The 21,062-nt window shown below is 49.8% G+C and overlaps 1 protein-coding gene and 1 long non-coding RNA gene across 3 annotated transcripts; one reads left to right on the forward strand and one right to left on the reverse strand.

Moving 5' to 3' along the window:
• Positions 1–164: 164 nt before the first annotated feature.
• Positions 165–14,854, forward strand: TMEM268 (transmembrane protein 268). Of its 2 annotated transcripts, XM_036394109.2 has the most exons (8): positions 165–354; positions 2,406–2,515; positions 5,480–5,587; positions 7,331–7,480; positions 8,719–8,829; positions 10,722–10,799; positions 11,908–12,093; positions 14,048–14,854. In XM_036394109.2, the coding sequence occupies exons 1-8, from the start codon at positions 255–257 to the stop codon at positions 14,201–14,203; spliced, it is 999 nt and encodes a 332-aa protein (XP_036250002.1). In that variant the 5' UTR covers positions 165–254; the 3' UTR covers positions 14,204–14,854. The 2 variants fall into 2 exon arrangements, with proteins under 2 accessions (XP_036250002.1, XP_054372950.1); XM_054516975.1 differs by lacking the exon at positions 14,048–14,854 and having other exon boundaries at positions 11,908–12,316.
• A 1,512-nt stretch (positions 14,855–16,366) lies between these two features.
• Positions 16,367–20,299, reverse strand: LOC118693461 (uncharacterized). The gene is made up of 3 exons (XR_004981258.1): positions 20,185–20,299; positions 19,783–19,884; positions 16,367–17,269 (listed from the first exon to the last, which is right to left on the reverse strand). It is a non-coding gene; the product is annotated as an uncharacterized LOC118693461 (long non-coding RNA).
• Between the last annotated feature and the right edge of the window lie 763 nt (positions 20,300–21,062).

A 21,062-nucleotide genomic window follows, 5' to 3' on the forward strand; every position in this document is an offset into this window, starting at 1 on the left:
TTTGCTGTCTCTGCAAGATTTGGGATGTTCTTTTTCTCTTTTCAGGGCTAAAAAATGCCTCGTGGCTCATGGGAAGCAGGATGGCCAGGAAGGCAGCAGTGGGAGTGAGGGCTTCACAGTCTGCTCCCCACTCAGCTGCTGTGGGGCTGCTTGGTGCTTCCCAGCAGGGAGAGACACAAATGCTGAATTAGAGAGAGAAATGCTGAATTTCTGACCAGAAAACACAGAATCCTTCAAGGGGACACACCTTCAGCATGGCCCAGAAAAGCCAGACTGGTGGAAATGAGAAAAATAGATCCTCCCTCTTGTACAGCAAGAGTGATGTCAAAGAAGGAGCCCTGCAGTGGGTGCCAGGTAAGGGAGCAGCTCATTGCTAAAGGGAGAGGCAGATCTGAGCTCAGTGTCCTTAAAATAACCACTGACAGATTTTACCAAAGATGCTCTTTAACAGCATCTCACTTGTGAAGGTACCAAAACACTGTGGATGTTTCAGCACTTTGGGAAGGGGATGGAGATACTTTGGGTTTTTTTTTTTAATGCCTGATATGCAGGAATGAACAAATCAACCTATAGAAAAACAGTCCCTGCAAGGCCTCTCCTCTTGGCCTCTGAAGCTGAGAAACCTTTGGAAAACTTTACCTGTGCTGAGGCAGCAGGGCAGGGGGGATTGTGCCCTGTGCTCAGGTGAGACCCCACCTGCAGAGCTGCCCCAGCCCTGGCCCAGCACAGGCAGGAGCTGGAGCTGCTGCAGAGATCCAGAGGAGGCACCAGGGGGATCAGGGGATGGAGCAGCTCTGCTGGGAGGAGAGGCTGGGACAGCTGGGATTGTTCACCTGCACAGGAGAAGCTTTGGGGGGACCTCAGTGTGGCCTTGCAGGGCCTGGAGGGGCCGACAGGAAAGATGGAGAGAGACTGGCCAAGGGCCTGGAGTGCCAGGACAAGGGGGAATGGTTGCAAACTGACATAGAGTAGGTTTAGATTGGATATTGAGAAGGAATTCCTGGCTGTCAGGGTGGGCAGGCCCTGGCACAGGGCGCCCAGAGCAGCTGGGGCTGCCCCTGGATCCCTGGCAGTGCCCAAGGCCAGGCTGGACAGGGTTTGGGAGCCCTCGGGCAGAGCCACGGATGGCTGGTCACTCACAGCCCCCACAGCCTCCAGCAGGGCCAATTTTTGCTCTAAATGTCCCCAGGAGCAGCCCAGGGACACCTGGCTGACCCTGGAGCTGCAAAGGGGAAGGAAATTTCGGTGAAACCTTTCAGTGAAGCAGGATCTCAGCTGAACCAGCCACTTCCTTAGGCCCAAACTCTTCCTGTCTCTGTAGCACAGCTTGTGTAAGCTCTAGGTGGGTGCCAGATGGGCTGCCTGGAGATCACAGCTCTCCTGTGCTGCTCCTCAAATCTAGGACAGGCTGTCCTCACACTCTTTAGGCTCCTGACTTGAGTCTGGGATGCATCTGTGATCCTGGCCCGAGCTGACACTGGAAGAGCCTTGAGCAGAGCCACACTGCTGGAGGGTCTGGGGTGCTCCAGGGCAGCCCTGCCACATTCCCAAGCAAAGGGATTGCTGGAAAACACTTGAATTCATGGCTCAAGTTGGTTTTTATGGTGGTGGGGGTCTCCAAGAGAGCAGTGAGCCTCAGCACCACCAAGCAGCTGAGCCCACTGTCCTTCCATGTGGTGGTGAAACAGCAGGCCAAAGTCCTACAGACCAAATCCTGACTCGAGCCAACAGAAGCCATCAGAAAGCCAAAACTGGTTTTTGAGAAAGCAAAAACTGGTTTTTCTACAGCTCCAGAGGCTTCCAGATGGCCATGGCCACAGTGAGGGCACCACAGGCTGCCCAGCCTGGCACTGGGTTCTTGTGCCCGGGGGGGAGAGCAGGGCACAAATCCTGGTTCTAACACATTTCTGGTGGGTTCTCTTGGAAATTCCAGCTCACAAAACAACTCGTTTTCCCCAAGAAAGAGCTCTAAGACTGTGGAAAACAAGTTGCTTGTGTCAGGATTTGGTTGGTAGGCCTTTGGCCTGCTGTTTCACCTCCACACTTCCAGTCAGGGGTTGCTGAGGCAGGACATGCTTGTGCTGCAGATCAGAGCATCTGTTATCTCATGTTATCTCTGGCTGCTCACTCCTGTTTCCTTCCAGGGGGTCTCAGGCTGCTTGCAGAGCTCCTTAGCAATGGCCAAGGAGGAGATTCTAGATCAGTTTAAGCCACACCAGGGTGGTTTGTGTTCTCAGGCTCCCCTTTGCCAGGTGTTGCCTGGCTTTGGGATAAAACCCCAGCAGTGCTGTGCTCATGGCTCTTCTGGGCTCTTGCAGAACCCCCCATTGCTGTGCTCATGGCTCTTCTGGGCTCTTGCAGAACCCCCCCATTGCTGTGCTCATGGCTCTTTTGGGCTCTTGCAGAACCCCATCAAGGCCAGGTGCTGCTGGTGCTCAGCATGGACAACACCTGCCCCAGCTCCTCCTTTGACATGGACCTTTGTGCTGACAAACTGCAGTCCCTTGGCATCCAGGTGAGCTCCCCTGGGAGTTAATTCCAGCTGGATTTGCATAATTTGCATTTACACCCACGGCCCAGATGGCTTTGGGTTTTTTTTTTTTTGGTTTGAGAGTTGCTTGTTTCAGCCCAACTTCACTCAATCCCCCGTGGGCTGGAGTCAACTGGGATGAACTTGGCTTAACTTCTGTGAAGAAACTCTTTGAAGGTAGTTTGGAGTGAATTTTGCTTAAAATTCACTCTGATGGGGCAGAACATCCCTGGGACATCTGACTTGTCTTGTCCTTCATCACAAAAAGGCATTTTCTTCCCTTGTGACTGTCCCTGCTCTTCCCAGGCAGGTTTTACTCACTGCAGCTGAGGCAGGAACACAATTTTGGGTCTGTGGCAGCTCTGTGGGTGGGACTGGAGGTGCTCCCTGTGGGAGGCAGCTCTGGGACACACATTTGGGTTGCAGTGCCCCATGAGGAGTTGTAGTGAAATGTGAGAAATGAATTTGTAGAAAAATTTAGACACAGAATTTATACTATGGGTTGCAGTGTGCATTATGTAAACCTTCTATAAAACTTTAAAAATTTTCTATAAATTCATTTTTCACAGTGAAACAGCAGGCCAAAGGCCTACAAACCAAATCCTGACTTGAGCCAACAAGCCATGAGAAAGCTGGCAGCTCTTGGTGAGAACAGAGTCCTGCAGCAGTGAAAAACATCTTGTTTTCCCTAAGAAAAGAGCTCTAGGACTGTGGAAAACAACCTGCTTTCCCTGAGAAAGAGCTCTAGGGCTGTGATAAACATTAGCCACATGTATAAACTGTGTTTACTCTGTTAGATAGAAAAATGAAAACTATCTCTCACAAACATGTAGACACTGAGGGTTGGAGTGACCAACCCATACAGAATAACAACTTGTTACTGACCAATTAGGGGTAGACAGGGGATGTTCCTAAAAAACCCTATAAAAGGGGATGTGAGAAATAAACTGGGATGGATCCTTTTTTTTTTTTTTTTTTTTGCACCATAAAATGTGTTCTGCATTGTTGGGAAAGATGAAAGTTTGACAAGAAAATTTCACAGCTATGTGTGCTTGGCAAAAAGATCTCTGAATGTAGAACCTGAGAGCAGAATAGAGATGGGAGCAAGTTTTGATATAGAAGAATAACAGATGTCTAAATTGAGGATTGCTGAGCCAGTCTTAGTGATCAACTAAAAAAAGCAAAGGTTAAGTTGAGCTGGAAGGAGGTTTTATGACTAGACCAAAGGATATGTTGACCACAAACAAAAAAGATGTTTTTTTCCAAGCAGAAATAGGTCTTAGGAAAAGAAGAAGATACCACGGGCAAACAAACACGCTGATGTGGCAGGTAGAAAAATGTCACTTCAGTGGCCCCCAGCTGGGTAAAATTAGCATTGATGCCATGATTCACAGAAGGCCGATCAATCTCTTTATTATATATAGCATTATTAAGAAACCATTGCTTTTATAGACAGGTATGATACACCTGGACCCAATTGGTCCTTCAATCCAAACACCATCACCACTGGCCAATTTAGAAACCACCCTTGGGTAAACAAATCTCCATAACACATTCCACATGTGCACAACAACAGGTGCAGCAGGTTAAGATGAGAATTGTTTCTCATTCTTTTCTCTGATCTTCTCACAGCCTTCCCCAGAAAGGCCTGGGAAAGTTGTGTTTCTCTCAGTGGCCAGAGAGCTGCTGCCACAGAAAAAAGGTTTAAGAATTTTCCACTGCAGGAAAACAGAAAAACAAACAACTTTAAGCTTAAACTGTACCATACTAACTCATGTGGTTGGATAGTAATGACTGCAATATGGTAATGATAGTTGTGATAGGCTATAGGCAATAGTAAAGGTGTTGTATATGATGATGATTGGTTATTATGTATTAAGATGCTCAGCAAAGAAAGATATTTATCATTTTCTTTATATAATATATATCTTTTTCTAATATATAATTTTCTTTCTATTAAAATATAAATAAATATAATATAAATATAACATATAATATAAAATAGTATTTTAATTCAGAACTAAAGGGGCTTCAGGTTTTCCTATAGCTGTAGCTGGCAGCTTTAGGCGTGGCTCTGTTACCCATGACCCATGGCTGCTGTAACATCTTCTGTACAATAAACAGCATTTTGAAGAGCTGTAATATACAATAAACAGCATTTTGTATATAATAAACAGCTTCTTGGAAAGCTGTAATATACAGTAAACAGCATTTTGTATACAATAAATGGCATTTTGTATACAATAAGCAGCATTTTGAAGAGCTGTAATATACAATAAACAGCATTTTGAAGAGCTGTAATATACAATAAACAGCATTTTGTATATAGTAAACAGCCTTTTGAACAGCTGTAATATACAATAAGCAGCATTTTGAAGAGTTGTAATATACAATAAACACCATTCTGTATATAATAAACAGCTTCTTGGAAAGCTGTAATATACAGTAAACAGCATTTTGTATACAATAAATGGCATTTTGTATACAATAAGCAGCATTTTGAAGAGCTGTAATATACAATAAACAGCATTTTGTATATAGTAAACAGCCTTTTGAACAGCTGTAATATACAATAAGCAGCATTTTGAAGAGTTGTAATATACAATAAACACCATTCTGTATATAATAAACAGCTTCTTGGAAAGCTGTAATATACAGTAAACAGCATTTTGCAGAGCTGTAATATACAGTAAACAGCATTTTGTATACAATAAATGGCATTTTGTATACAATAAGCAGCATTTTGAAGAGCTGTAATATACAATAAACAGCATTTTGTATACAATAAACAGCATTTTGAAGAGCTGCCTGATGTCTCCCATCCCTCATCTCAGGCTCTTGCACAACATCCTCCTTTATTGAGCCACAGCACCCACGAGCTTTGCCCAGCTGGCTCTGCTGGGGCTGGAGCCCACGCTGGAGGCTGGCTGTGGTTCTGTGTTCCTGCAGGTGCCCATTGATCCATGGAGGAGGCTGATCCAGGAGGGTGTGCTGAGCCCCCAAGTGAGGCGGTACCTGTTCTACAGCTCCAGGGGCTGCCAGATTGCCATGGCGATGGTGAGGGCACTGCAGGCTGCCCAGCCTGGCACCCGGGTTCTTGTGCCCAGGGAGGGAGTGGGGTTGGGCTGGGCTGAGCAACAAATCCCAGTTCTGACACATTCCTGGTGGGTTCTCTTGGCAATTCCAATCTCGGGACTTCTGCTGGTCAGGATGACCCCACGATGCATTAGAAATTCTCTTTTCCCAGCCCAGCAGTCAAAGAAGGAGTCAGAACTCCTCTATTCTCATTCTCAAGGTTGTTTATTGTTTCTTATCTATAAAATTCTTTCTCTGGCCTGTCGAGGTCTGTTCAGCAGGACAGTCCAGGCACTCTGCCTGCCCCCAGGGTGGGGTTATCTTTTTATACTAAAAACTACGTGTACATTATTTACAATAACTTCCTAATACCTATCACCTGTGCTAGACAGTGAGCTTCTACTCCAAACCAATCCAAAAGTGCCAACATTACAGCAGAAGATGGAGGCCAAGAAGAAGAAGTAGAAAGGCTGGACATGCCCAGATCCCTCCATCTTGCCTCCTGAACCCCCATACCAGAAACCCCCAAAAAATCTATTTTTCACCCTGCAACAAACTAACTATTATTCTACTTGGACTTTTGTGGCTTGCAGATCCTCATATAAGGTTGGTAATTTTTTCCATGGGTCATAATCAAACCCAGAGGTGGTTTGGGCTCTGTGCCAGGGTCTCTGAGCCCCCTGGCAGGGGCTGGAGCAATCCAGGACAGGCAGAGGGATGTCCTGAATTCTGACATTCCAGCTCACAGAATTGCTGCAGATGGAGGGCAGGGCTCTGTCTCCACCCTGTTGGTGGAGTCCCACCAAAGTCTGGTGTCTTGTCTCTACCCAGGCTGTCCATGGGTGACCAGCACTTGCTGAGGTGACAGCACCTACAGCAGGTTTGGTTTAGAACTTGATTTTAAAGATCTGAAGGCATTCTGGTCCTCATGCTAATTTAGACCAACGAATCAGTCAACTTTTGGTCTTGTTTATCTTCTTCTGGTGAAAGAAACTTCTCCAGAGACCCAACCATGAGCATCTGCTGTGAGGCTGGTGCATTGCAGTGTGCTGAGGGTGTGATCAAATCCAAATCTTTAATTCCTTTTTTTTTTTAATAGCCATTATGCAAACCTTCTCCTTTCACTGATACTGTGAATGTTCAATGATCACTTTTGAGGGGTTTGGTGCACCTGAGTTTTGTCATTATGAGATGAGGCCGTGCCCTACATGTCAGACCTGCTCCTAGGCAATCTCCTGCTCAAATCCATGCTCTGTTGGTGAAGGAATCCAGTTTTCCCTGCCTTTAACCCACCCCTTTAGCCTGTGTCAGTGCCCCTTGGTTGAGCATTACTGTAATGGAGTGGTCTCTGCACCACCTTGAAATAGGAACTTTCTAAATCCAGGCACTCTGAGAATTATTATCAATATGCCTCAGTGAGTGCATTCCTCATCTAAATGGAAGCACTCAGTTGAAATCCTTCCTAGGGATGAATCATCATAAATAATTCACTCTTTGTCTTTGGTGAGTGGTGATTTTTTTAAAATAAACTAGGGCTCACTCAGTCCTTCCAATCCTTTCTTTCCTCTATTTATTATTGGAAAGAAGTTTTGTCCTTTTTCACCCTGTGAAAAATCTCGTGGGACCTAATTTATAAGGGAGAAGGGACTGTTATTTCCTTCTTCCTGTGACTTTTCTCACTTTCATGGGTTTGTGACTCTCACCAGCCTCTCTGTTTTTCCCCAGGTATTCTACATCTCTCTCTGGACAAACCTTTACTCCACCCTCCAGCTGTGTTCCCTGGGCCACTCCTGGGGGGCTGGCGTGCTGGTGACACTGGTGGCCCTGGCTCTCACTGTCCTGGTGATCCTGGTCATTGATAGGCACCAGAGGAAGGTGAGAGGAGGCTCCTGGAGAGGGAATGTGGAGAGAGGGGAGCAGGATTCTTCCTGCTGGGGCATTCCCTAGCTGCAGGCAGAGAAAACAATGATCCAGGGAAGAGGGAAGAATTTTACAGCACTCAGGGAAGGCAAGGGATGTTCTGCAGCCAAGGGAGGGCTGGAATGCTTGAAAGGGAAGTGTTGGAGCTGCTCAGGCTGGCTCAGACCTCCTGCTGCTGGAGATCAGAGGGTTAGAGAATCCCAGCCTGGTTTGGGTTAAAAGGCACCTTAAATCTCATCCCATCCCAGCCCAGCCATGGCAGGGACACCTCCCACTGTCCCAGGTGCTCCCAGCCCTGCCCAGCCTGGCCTTGGGCACTGCCAGGGATCCAGGGGCAGCCCCAGCTGCTCTGGGCACCCTGTGCCAGGGCCTGCCCACCCTCACAGGGAACAATTCCCAATTCCCAATATCCCATCCAGCCCTGCCCTCTGGCACTGGGAGCCATTCCCTGTGTCCTGTCCTCCATCCCTTGTCCCCAGTCCCTCTCCAGCTCTCCTGGAGCCCATTTAGGCCCTGCAAGGGCTCTGAGCTCTCCCTGGAGCTTTCCTGTCTCCGGGCTGGGCATGGATATCAGTCCCTCAATGTCCAGCCAAACAACCTGTTGGGAAAAACCCAAACCTTAAAACCCACTCGTGCTTTGGTGGCTGCTCCTGGCAGGACCTTCCCAGGCAGCCCAGACTGGACAATCCCTCCCCTCCAGCCCAGCTTCTCCCTGTGCCAAACAGGAACAAAGCCATCCCTTGTCCCCAGTCCCTCTCCAGCTCTCCTGGAGCTTCTTTGAGCACTGATAGGCCACAGCAGGGTCACCCTGCAGACCAACCCTTGCAGAGGGTGGATTGTGCTCCCACGGCAGCTCTGGCTCCTGCCCTGCTCCTGATGATTCCTCCTGGCATTCCCTGCTGCCTCTGGCATCACTGGCACCATTTATTTGGCTGAAGAATAATATTGGAAAGTCTTGATTCAAAATCCAGAGGGGGATTTGGAGCAAATGATTCTTCCAAGAGGAAACCAGGCAAATGTGGGGGTTCACAGAGGTTCAGGAAAGGAGATTGCTGGGGGGTGGAAGGGAGATCATGACACTGGAAATCAATCCCACTGTTCTCCTTTCAGAATTGCAGTATTTGGGATTATCCAGCTGCACTTTGTAGACTTTTGCTGTGGATTGTGTTATTTTTCCTTGCATTCTTTAACAGCTAAACGTGAACACAGATGTGAGGCTGGCAGCTGTCAATGAAATCTTTCTCAAACACAGCATAATCCTGGGGATTACAGATGTCCTGGACGGGCCACACAACATCCTACAAGTATCCTTGGTGGGAATTGGTCAGGGAATTGGTCAGGGAATTAGTGGGAATTGGTCAGGAGGGATAATTGGTCAGATCCCTCTTGCTGGAGACATTTATCAGTTATATCAATGATCTGTTTCAATTTATCACAACATCAATTTTTATTGATGCTGTGATCCAGAGGGTGGCATTCCTAGGATCTTCTTTGTCTCCTATGGGAGAGGAATTGGGATGTTTTTATTTCTCCTGTAAGTGGGGATTGAGATATGCCCAAAGGTGATTGGAAATAATGAGTCTAAATGATTGACGTGGGATTCATTAGGGCAGACAATTATTCCTAAAAATGTGTTATAATGATGTGACACTGATGGTTCTGCCTATAGGCAGAGGGATAGCAAAGTTCCTATGGCAAAAAAACCCCAAATCAAAACAAAACAAAAAACCAAAAAAAACCCACAAAAAACCAAAAAAACCCAAACAAAAACTGCTAAAAAAAAACAAGAGGGAGAAAACCAAACAGTCTCCCAAAAACTCTAACATGGAGAAAAACAAAATCCCCATCCTTGGGCTCATTTGCTCCTTTTCAGAGATTATTTTTCTTCACTAGACAGGGATTTAGGGGAAGGAAGAGAGTTTTAAGGCTCCCTGAAGGTGTTAAAGGAAGGTGAGAGAGACACAGAGAGAGGCTTGAAATACAAATGGAGAGAGAAGCCAGGGTGAAGCAGGGAAGGGGACCGGGAACACTGCAGGAGGGCAAAGTCATTCAGGAGGAGAGGAAACCCTGAAAAACCTGAATTCTACATGTGTAAATCTGAATCCCACATTTGTAAACCTGAATTCTACATTTGTAAACCTGAATTCTACATTTGCAAACCTGAATCCCACATTTGTAAACCTGAATCCCACATTTGTAAACCTGAATCCCACATTTTTTCAGGCCATCATAGTCCATTAGAGGACTAATCCAGGGAACCTTCACCTTGACCTACCTGTCCCAAAACTGCCTGAGAGCAGCAAATAACCCAGAGATTTACAATGGCTCTGTCTGCTCCAATGTCAGATCCATTTTAACCCTCTGGATTTTACATTTTTCCTGCATCCCTGTGCTGCTGGCAGATGCACAAGGACAGAGCTCTGGCTGCCTCAGAGCTGGCAGGACTCACATCCCCAACACCCTGCTCTTGGAAAACTCTTCTCAGAAGTGTCCTCAGAGCAGCACTGAGAATGGGCAATTTTGTAAAAAATCAGTGGAGTGAATCCCTAGAAACAAAGTGAGGCAGCAGGAAGGGGTTTAGGGCAGCTGAGGGTGTGGGGCCACTGAGATGAGTGATGGGAAATGACCCTGGCTCATCCCAGGCTGCAGGGGCTGAGGGAGGAGCACTGGCTGCTCTCTGCTTCCCCTTTAGCTTGGGCTTTTGTCTTAGCCCAGACCCTGCTGGCTTCAAACCAGCCACTGGTGTAAAACATGGAACTCAGGTTTACAAGTGTGGAATTCAGGTTTTTCAGGGTTTCCTCCTCCTCATGGCTTCAAACCAGCCACTGGTTTAAAATGTGGAATTCAGGTTTTTCAGTTTTCTCTCCTCATGGCTTCAAACCAACCACTGGTTGTAAACCTGGCTTCAAACCAGCCGCTGGTTTTAAACCAGCTATTGGTTTAAAATGTGGAATTCAGGTTCACAAATGTGGAATTCAGAATTTTCAGGGTTTCCTCCTCCTCCTGTCCTCAAATCAGGCACTGGTTTGAAACTGGCTTCAAACCAGGCACTGGGCTGTGCTATTTGGTCCTGGCTGTCCTGAGCACCCTGAGGGCATCACCTGCCTCAGCTCTGCTCCCTGGGAGCCCATGCCAGCATCCTCAGGGATGGCAGGGGAGGCATGGAGAGATTCCTTCCTTAAGCAGCCCCTGCCAGCTGTGCTTTGTGCACTTCAGCCCCCAGCACTGCCTCCAGGCCCTGGCAGCCCACATCACTCACCTGCAGGGGACACAGGTAAGGGACACTGGGGACAGCCTGGGCACACGGGCAGCTCCTGCCCCGAGCCCTGGATTTGCTGGGCTGGAGGTGGGCAAGGACAGAGACCTGGCCCAGGTCCCCTTGTGGCCACAGTGCTGGCACTCTGTCCCCACAGGGGTGACACCAAGCTGGCCTGCAGGTGGCCCTGGGGACCTGCCCACTCTGTCCCTGCCTCCTCGGGCTTGTTTTGGCCTGGGATGGAGCTGTTTGAGTGCCCTGCTGTGCACTGGGAGCTGGGCAGACTGGAAGGTGAATAAAGTGCACCTGTCCCTGCCCAGTTCAGCAGGAATTTGTCCAGACCCTGTGGAATATGTGTGTCTGGATAATTAACAGTGCAGCTTTAATGATGGAAAGTCATCAGGAATGAAAGGCAAATTTTGGAAGCATGTGGCACACCTTGGAACAGCTGCCACCTTGAGCTGTCCTCCTGGAAAAAGTGGGATAGCCTGGAGGAGCAGGAATTGCTGCATTCAGTTAATTATATAAACATTTTGTCCTCTTGGCCTTCAGAAAATGTTTTGCTCTCTGTGGGTGTGTAAATATCCACTGAACTGCTTTTGTATGGTGAGGGGTGAGAGCCCTCTGAAATCTCCAGGCTGCTCATCTCCCTGAAAGCTGCAGCTCAGGGGTGGGCATCAGTTCCTGGATTCACACAGGGGATGAGAGAACTCTGGTTTTAAAGACAGGATTCTCCATGCCAGGCTGTGTCTGTGGTGCTGAGAGCAGCCACTGGCAGCTGAGGGCAGCCAGGCCATGCCAGGGACACCCAGCTCCAAGTGCTGGGCACAGCCCATGGCATGGGAAACCCCAGGAGTGAAAAATGTGCAAAAAAAGAGAAATTTGTACCTTTTAAACTCTGTCCTCAAGACACCACTGCTGCCTGGGGTGGGAAATCCTAGGATTTAAATCCATGCAGGGATAAATGGTGCCCTGTAAAGGCTGTGCTCAGGACACCACTGCTGCCTGGGGTGGGAAATTCCAGGAATAAAAACCATGCAAGGACAAATGGTGCCCTGTAAAGGCTCTCCACAGGACAGCACTGCTGCCTGCCTTTGGAGAGCCCCAAAATCTCCTTCTCTTCCAGGCAGGCTTGAGGCACAGGCTGAACAAGCTCTGTGTGGTCATGGATGTGGCAGCTCAGCCCGAGCTGGGGCTGGAGGAGGAGGCTCCATGTGAAGAATCCCCTCTTTTATCCAGAGGGGTGACCCTGAATAAAGATCCTGTGACCTGCAGTGAGCTCCTGCACCTCATCCCCGAGGGTCCACCCCAGGTGAGGAGAAATATCCCCTTTATAGAGGCACCAAATCACCCCCGAGGCATCTCAGCTCCAAAACTCATCCCAGCCATGGGGGACCTCACTTTTTTCTCCAGCAGAAGCACCTGGAAGCCCACACAGACCTTCTCCAGTCCTGGTGCTGCCAGGAGGAGGAGGAGGAAACCCTTAAAAACCTGAATTCCAGGTTTGTAAACCTGAATTCAAAGCTGTCTGAGCAGCTGGGGATAATCCTTGAGGAATTCATGGATTGGGCTTTTCCTTGCTGGTCCCAAAGGTCCTGTTTGGAAGAAAACCTCTCCCCAGGGACCTGATGCCCCTGCCCAGGCTGAGCTGAGCCATGGATGAGCCCAGCCTTTGTCTCCTCCATGGAAAGTGCCTTCAAAGACTTGTGCCACGCTGAGCAACAAATGTGCCCTGATTCCTGCTCAGCACGGAGCTACCAAAGGGATGATTCTGATTTATTTTGCAGTTTTCCTGTCACTGTCCCTAAGTGAATTCAGTACAGGTGACATCCCTGCAGGTCGAGGCTCTCTGGCTGTCTACAGGCCAAAACAAGCCCGAGGATGCAGGGACAGAGTGGGCAGGTCCCCAGGGCCACCTGCAGGCCAGCTTGGTGTCACCCCCTGTGGGGACAGAGTGCCAGCACTGTGGCCACAAGGGGACCTGGGCCAGGTCTCTGTCCTTGCCCACCTCCAGCCCAGCAAATCCAGGGCTCGGGGCAGGAGCTGCCCGTGTGCCCAGGCTGTCCCCAGTGTCCCTTACCTGTGTCCCCTGCAGGTGAGTGATGTGGGCTGCCAGGGCCTGGAGGCAGTGCTGGGGGCTGAAGTGCACAAAGCACAGCTGGCAGGGGCTGCTTAAGGAAGGAATCTCTCCATGCCTCCCCTGCCATCCCTGAGGATGCTGGCATGGGCTCCCAGGGAGCAGAGCTGAGGCAGGTGATGCCCTCAGGGTGCTCAGGACAGCCAGGACCAAATAGCACAGCCCAGTGCCTGGTTTGAAGCCAGTTTCAAACCAGTGCCTGATTTGAGGACAGGAGGAGGAGGAAACCCTGAAAATTCTGAATTCCACATTTGTGAACCTGAATTCCACATTTTAAACCAATGGCTGGTTTAAAAACAGTGGCTGATTTGAAGCCAGGTTTACAACCAGTGGTTGGTTTGAAGCCAGAAGGAGGAGGAAACCCTGAAAAACCTGAATTCCACACTTGTAAACCTGAGTTCCACGTTTTAAAGCAGTGGCTGGTTTGAAACCAGTGACAAGTTTGAAGCCATGAGGAGGAAACCCTGAAAAACCTGAATTCCACACTTGTAAACCTGAATTCCATGTTTTAAACCAGTGGCTGGTTTGAAGCCAGAAGGAGGAGGAAACCCTGAAAAACCTGAATTCCATATTTGTAAACCTAAATTCCATATTTTAAACTAATGGCTGGTTTGAAACCAGTGACAAGTTTGAAGCCATGAGGAGGAAACCCTGAAAAACCTGAATTCCACACTTGTAAACCTGAATTCCATGTTTTAAACCAGTGGCTGGTTTGAAGCCAGGTTTACAACCAGTGCTTGGTTTGAAGCCAGAAGGAGGAGGAAACCCTGAAAAACCTGAATTCCATATTTATAAACCTGAATTCCACATTTTAAACCAGTGGTTGGTTTAAAACCAGTGGCTGGTTTGATGCCAGGAGGAGGAGGAAACCCTGAAAAACCTGAATTCCACACTTGTAAACCTGAGTTCCACGTTTTACACCAGTGGCTGTTTTGAAGCCAGCAGACTGTGGGCTAAGACAAAAGCCCAAGCTAAAGGGGAAGCAGAGAGCAGCCAGTGCTCCTCCCTCAGCCCCTGCAGCCTGGGATGAGCCAGGGTCATTTCCCATCACTCATCTCAGTGGCCCCACACCAAATCACCTGTGGGGCACGGTGACACAGTGCTCTGGCAGCTCCCTTGCTCCCTGCAGGCCATGGCCCAGCAGCTCCTGGTGATCTTCAGCGCGTGCTACGTGCGGCTCCTGGTGACAGGCCGGCTGCCTCGGGCCAGCCCCGGGGGACACCTGGGCCACAGCAGCGTCCCCTGCCTCTGCCAGTTCATCCAGAGCACCCTGCTCTGCTCCTGAGTCGGGAATCGTCACCAGCATCTTCTCTGAAAAATCCCCGCGCCAGGATTTCTTCTCCTGGTAAGCTGGAAAGCCTCGGAAAAGAATTAAAGCAATAATTATCTGATTGCTTCTCCTGTGTTTGGCTGCTTTGGAATGTGGTCATTATTTGATTGGTTTCATGTGAATTGTTTTTGTTTAATGATCAATCCCAGTCCAGCTGTGTCCAGACTCTGGTCAGTCATGGGTTTTTATTATTCATTCTTGTTTTAGCCTTCTGGTGTCTCCTTTCTCTTTCTTTAGTACAGTTTTAGTATATAATTTCTTTTAATATAATATAATATCATAAAATAATAAATCAGCCTTCTGAGAACATTCTCATCTCTCACCTCATCCTGGGGACCCTCACCAACTCGACAAGGAATGATACATGTCACCCTAGTCTTCTAAGCCTTCTGATTTTTACATTTTTGTACTGGAGTTTCTCATGCACTTTTATGTCAACAATGATTTTTTTTTGTATTCTTTTCTAGCAAAGGAGAAATTTGATAGACTGTTAGTTTAACCAGTGTTGTTAGAGAAGTAACAACTTCATCCTCCAATACAGGGTCACTTTTGAAATTCTATCTATATCAAAGTCGAGAAATAAACTTTCTTCTTTTTACCATAGAAGTTTCAGCATGTGTGTTTTTCATTTTGTGTCCTGATACAACAGACACAGACCCCAGGTCAGAAGGCTGAGAGGCCAGAAGCCCTGACTTTATTGGAACCCCTTCTTTTATACCCTGGTTGGATACAGAGGGACCTGATTGGCCATTTAATCAATGCATTTCATGATAGGCTAATTAAGAAGACACCCTTTGGTAAAACATCTTAGGAGGAAAACAACTTGTTGAAAACACCACCTGTAGATGGTTTGCCATTTGTTTACCTTTCTTTTTCTCTGCCTCCCTAAATCTTCCCAGATCAATTCATGGGAAATCTTCTCTGGCTTTCTCTCTCACTGACCAGACTGTTGTCTCCACAGTGCTCCACACCCACCAGAGCTGGGCCAGGTGACCAGAGGGGGCTGGAAAACCCCAAAACAGAGCTGTCCCCACACTCCAGTGTGGAGGAGCTGTGGGGCAGAGAAGGGAGCTCTAATTCCTTGTTCTGGATGAACGAGTAGAAATGGGACTCTAATAATAAAGACACAGGAAAGCTGCTCACCTTGGAGAGCTCCTGCCCAGCTTGGAGAGCTCCTGCCCAGCTTGGAGAGATCCTGCCCACCAGCTCAGTGAGGAGGAGCTGCCCCAGGGGTCAGAAACAATCCAGTTCCAGCCTGGAACTCGTTTGTGTCCAAACCCTCCTGCCAGCAACCATCACCCCTCACAGAACCCCGTACCAGCAAAGGCCAGAGGTTTGCTGGGGTGGCAGCAGGAGGCTGAGCCCTGGAGCACCAGGACTTGGCACTTCCCATGGTGCAGGATGACTCTGCTCCTTCTCCTGTTGTTTCTGTCAGCAGGAATGGTGACATGAGATCCATCTCCTCCTGCCTGAGGCCCCAGCACCATCCCCTCAGCAGCCAGCCCCTAACACATGATCACCTTATCAGTGATGTCCACAAAGGGTCCCCTTATCAGTGACCCCCCCCAGAAAAGGATCCTCTGATCAGAGACCCCCACAATGCACCATCCCCTTAGCAGTGACCCCCCCAGACAAGGATCCCCTTATCAGTGACCCCCCCCAACACACCATCCCCTTATCAGTGACCTCCAACAAAGGCTCCTCTTATCAGTGAGCTCCCCACATGATCCTCTTATCAGTGAACCCCCCCAAAAATCCCCTTATCAGTGACCCCCCAACAAAGGATCCTCTTATAAGTGACCCCCACAAAGGATCTCCTTATCGGTGACCCCCAACAAAGGGTTATCAGTGACCCCCCCAACAAAGGATTCCCTTATCAGTGACCCCCCCAACAAAGGATCCCCTTATCAGTGACCCCCCCCAAAAAAGGATCCCCTTATCAGTGATCCCCCCCAACACATGATCCCCTTATCAGTGACCCCCCCAACACAGATAATCCCCTTATCAGTGCCCCCCCAATGTGATCCCCTTGTCCCCCTTGCTGCCAGTGCAGGATCCCAAGCACTGCAGTGACACCAAACTCATTCCAGGAGAAAAAGCCCCACACTCCCAGCCAGCTGATTTCATCCACCTTTACTGTGGCCCAGCTGCCACAGGAGGGGTCAGGCAGGGTCCCCCCCACAGCTGTGGGGTTTGGGGCTCTGCTGTCATTGCTCTGTGGCAGGGCAGGGTTGGGGGCACATCCCTGCAGCCTCTGCTCTGGGGGTGCTGTACAGGCATGGGGAGAGGGATTCCCACACACCCGAGCTCCAAAACTCCTTATTCCATCCCAGCAACTGATTTGGAAATTGTCTGAATTGGTACCAACATCACTGGCAGCATAATTTGGTTTCACAGTATAAAAATCGATTTCCCTGCTAGGATGCAATGGCTCCTGCTCCTCCCCTGCTGTTCCATGGCCACAGGTGCCAGGAGCATCTGTGGCCATGGGAATCTTTGGAAATCTTCTGATACACACTGGGAATCTCCTGATACACATTGGGAATCTTCTGACACACACTGGGAATCTCCTGATACACATTGGGGATCTTCTGATACACATTGGGGATCTTCTGGCACACATTGGGGATCTTCTGATACACACTGGGAATCTTGTGATATACATTGGGAATCTCCTGATACACATTGGGAATCTTCTGATACACATTGGGAATTTTCTGATACACATTGGAAATCTTCTTTTTTTTCCCCTGCCAACTGGAAAATTCTGGTCATGAGACTCTGATCAGGACATTTTCTATCAATGTGCTTCTGTGCTGAGAGCAGATCCAGCAGGGATTTGCTGATATTTTCCAATCCTTGGGATACAGGATATCCAGCAAAAATCAGTGGGAAGGGATCTGATGGCCTTCATGGGAGGACCATGAGGGATTTATTGTCAGGACCTGCACTGGATGGGTTTGGTGTTGCTGGGGAGTGAGGCTGGTGCTTCAGGGGGTGCTGGTAGCTCTGGTTTTACATCTGCAAATGAAAAACAAGGAGAAAAGAGAGGGATTTGGGATTAGCCAAGGGGAAAGGTTCTGGAAGGGACAGTAAGGTCCTCTGAAAACCTCAGCTATCCTGATTGCAATTAAACACCCAGCAATTAAGTGCAGAAAGGAGCTGAACAGCTTTGCTCAAAGGAGGAGTTTGATTCCTCTCCCTGATACATGCAAGTGATGTATCATTGATCTTCCCTGATCTTCCTGGAACCTCTGCAAATTCCTGGCTCCCACTGCAGGATGGCAGCTGCTCCTTCCTTCTGCTTCTCCTTCACACACCCTTAATCAAGGCAGCAGTGAAGGGACACATCCCCTTTCCCTTCCCTGATCAGGAGCCAGCTGGTACTTTAGGGGCAGGTGAAATTCTGGACATGGCATAGGACCCCCTGTGCACACAATTCCCCTTCCTCCCCTCCCACACAGCTCATGGGGCAGTGGGAAGGGAATGGCTCAGCCCTGAGCCTTCCCTGGAGTCTCCAGGGACAGCTCCAAGCTCCTGGCAGAGGCAGGAGGTGACCCTGGGGCAGCTGCCTGGGAATGTTTGCTCAGGAGTGACTCAGCCAAACCAGAGCAACCAGTACGGGTGGGGCACACCCCTGCCGTGCTGAGAGCCCTCTGCCTGCTGCCCAGAGCTGAGTTCACTTTCACAGCGAGCTCTGGCACCTGAGCAGTGCAGTCAGGTGATGCTGGAGCGCTTTCCATGCCTTGGCTGGGGCAGGGAGAGGAGCCAGGATGGTTCTTGCTGTATCCACCATGTGAAACTGGGGCTCTGCTTTATCTGCAGAGCCATTGTGATTCAGATATGGGCTTTAAATAGGCCAGGGAGGGGAGCAAGGATGGTTCTTGCTGTACCCACCGTGCCAAACTGGGGCTCTCCTATATCTGCATAGCCATTGTTGTTCAGATGTTTGCTTTAAATGGGCCAGGGAAGGAAGACTGGATGGTCCTTGCTATATCCACTGTGCCAAACTGGTGCCAAACTGGGGCTGTGCTTTATCTGCAGAGCCATTGTGGTTCAGATGTTTGCTTTAAATGGCTCAGGGAGAGGAGCCAGGGTGGTCCTTGCTGTACCCATCATGCCAAACTGGGGCTGTGCTTTATCTGCAGAGCCATTGTGGTTCAGATATGGGCTTTAAATGGGCCAGGGAGGGGAGCAAGGATGGTCCTTGCTGTACCCACCATGTCAAACTGGGGCTGTGCTTTATCTGCAAAGCCACTGTGGTTTGGATGTGGCTTTAAATGGGCCAGGGAGGGAAGACTGGGAGCAAGGACAGGGATCTCTCGTTGCCAGCTCAGTGTATGGTGCTGAGTTTGGCAGGTTCTGGGTTACAAACAGTGTCCCAGGGACACAGAGCTCTGTGGGAGCAGGTGACATCCTCTTGTCCCCCTAATCCCACCCCACAGCCCGTCTGTCCCCTTTTCCAAAGGCTGCTGTTTGCTCCTCTGCCAGGGGCTGGAATGACATTTAACAACACAACCAGCCAGGAGAAACAAAGCAGGGGAGAACAGAAACTTTTGCAGCTCAGTCCTGGGAGCACAGATGGGCAGTGTGGAGGTGCCCTCCCCCCTGGCTGAGCCCAGGCGAGCCCTGCCCACCTGTCCCAGCAGGTTTGGGATGAGGTGTGTGGGTGTCCCTGTCCCCAAAGAGCCTGTACCTACCCTAGTGCTGGCTTTGGGACATGTGGATGTCCCTGTCCCCAAAGAGCCCACACTTTGGTGGTGGCTTTGGGACATGTGGATGTCCCCATGAGTCCCCCTTAGCCTGATGCTGGGGCTTTGGGACATGTGGATGTCCCTGTCCCTATGAGTCCCCCTTATTCTAGCAGTGGCTTTGGGACATGTGGATGTCCCTGTCCCCAAAGAGCCCACACTTACCCCAGTGCTGGCTTTGGGACATGTCCCTGTCCCCAAAGAGCCCACACTTACCCCGGTGCTGGCTTTGGGACACGTGGATGTCCCTGTCCCCAAAGAGCCCACACTTACCCCGGTGCTGGCTGTGGGACATGTCCCTGTCCCCAAAGAGCCCACACTTACCCCGGTGCTGGCTTTGGGACATGTCCCTGTCCCCAAAGAGCCCACACTTACCCCGGTGCTGGCTGTGGGACATGTCCCTGTCCCCAAAGAGCCCACACTTACCCCGGTGCTGGCTGTGGGACATGTCCCTGTCCCCAAAGAGCCCACACTTACCCCGGTGCTGCCTTTGGGACATGTCCCTGTCCCCAAAGAGCCCACACTTACCCCGGTGCTGCCTTTGGGACATGTCCCTGTCCCCAAAGAGCCCACACTTACCCCGGTGCTGGCTGTGGGACATGTCCCTGTCCCCAAAGAACCCACACTTACCCCGGTGCTGGCTTTGGGACATGTCCCTGTCCCCAAAGAGCCCACACTTACCCCGGTGCTGCCTTTGGGACATGTCCCTGTCCCCAAAGAGCCCACACTTACCCCGGTGCTGGCTGTGGGACATGTCCCTGTCCCCAAAGAGCCCACACTTACCCCGGTGCTGCCTTTGGGGTGCTGCCTGTGCCGGGCAGGGCGGTGGCTCCCGGGGCTCCCGGCTGCACAGGCTCCTCATCTTCCCGGCCACATAGCGGCAGGCTGGGGGGACAGGGGACACCTTTGTGGCACTGGGAATCAGCATCCCCCCAAAGCAGCCTCCCCAGCCAGCCCAGGACCCCAGCGCAGGACCCCAGCCCAGGACCCCAGCGCAGGGAGGGAGGGAGGGCCTGGATTTCCCGGGATAAGGAGGGCCTGGATTTCCCGGGATAAAACGGGACTTATTTCTGTGCCTGCTGTTGTCCTGGCTGTGTTCCAAACCCCTCCAGCACCAGCCCAGGCTGTGAAATATGCGGAGTATTTCCCCTGTCAGCTCTCTCCCCAAAGCAGAGGTTTCCTTACCGTTGATTATTACTCAAACCATTTCCCCGTGGCTCAGCAGATCTGTCCTTTGCAGCTGTGCCTCTCTCTGCCCTCGCAGGCTGCTCTGCAGCGTTGACTCAACAGCTCGGCTTCCTCCTTCCCCCCTCCCTCCCTCCCTGCCTGCCTGGCTCCCTGCCCCGGGGATGCTGCTCCCGGAACGCCCGGGGAGGGCTCAGCCTGGCACTGCCCCGCGATCCCTGCCCGGTGTCGGGAAAATCAACCCGCAAACACCAGAGGTTTATGTGCAAAAAGGAGACAGAGGAGTCCTTTGACTTTATTCCAATAAAGGGAGAGGCCATGGGGCATTCCCCAGGGGTCTCTCGAATTTTTGGAGGACACAGCCTCCTTTTTATACCAATTTCCCAGCCACATTTCCCTTCTCTCTTTCCCCATTTCTGAGGTACTTGAGAGGTACAGACTTCCCAATACACCTGATACCAGAGATTTCCCTCTAATGTATAACCCTCCTTTTAATTTTTAATTCTTACAGAATTAAGGGGCTTTTCTTCCCCATTGTTTCTTTCATCTCTCAAAGTCTAATTTCATTTACCAGCAAACCTAAAGTTTATTTGTAAAAGCAAATATCTTTTTCCATTCATCAATCAGTGGAATCCTCCCCATTGTTTCTTCTATCTCCTAGTGCTAGTTTTATCTACCAGCAGCCCCACAGCTTGTTTGGAAAGACAAATCCACCATTCCTCTTACTGGGAATTCACAGAATTCACAAAATCATTGGGGTGGAAGAGACCTCTAAGACCATCGAGTCCAACCCATCCCCAACCCCTCATCTAAACCATGGCACCCAGTGCCACATCCAGTTGTTAAAAATAGGTTAGAAACTGTTGTAAAATAGTTGT

The sequence above is a fragment of the Molothrus ater genome, chromosome 20 (genome assembly GCF_012460135.2).
Source record: "Molothrus ater isolate BHLD 08-10-18 breed brown headed cowbird chromosome 20, BPBGC_Mater_1.1, whole genome shotgun sequence".
NCBI classification, from domain to species: domain Eukaryota; kingdom Metazoa; phylum Chordata; class Aves; order Passeriformes; family Icteridae; genus Molothrus; species Molothrus ater.

Excerpts from the sequence above, each read along its gene's own strand:
- TMEM268 (XM_054516975.1), top strand. The coding sequence starts at position 255 with ATGGCCCAGAAAAGCCAGACTGGTGGAAATGAGAAAAATAGATCCTCC. Across the intron at positions 2,516-5,479 it reads TGCAGTCCCTTGGCATCCAG|GTGCCCATTGATCCATGGAG; the intron begins GTGAGCTCCCCT and ends GTGTTCCTGCAG. Across the intron at positions 7,481-8,718 it reads TTGATAGGCACCAGAGGAAG|CTAAACGTGAACACAGATGT; the intron begins GTGAGAGGAGGC and ends ATTCTTTAACAG.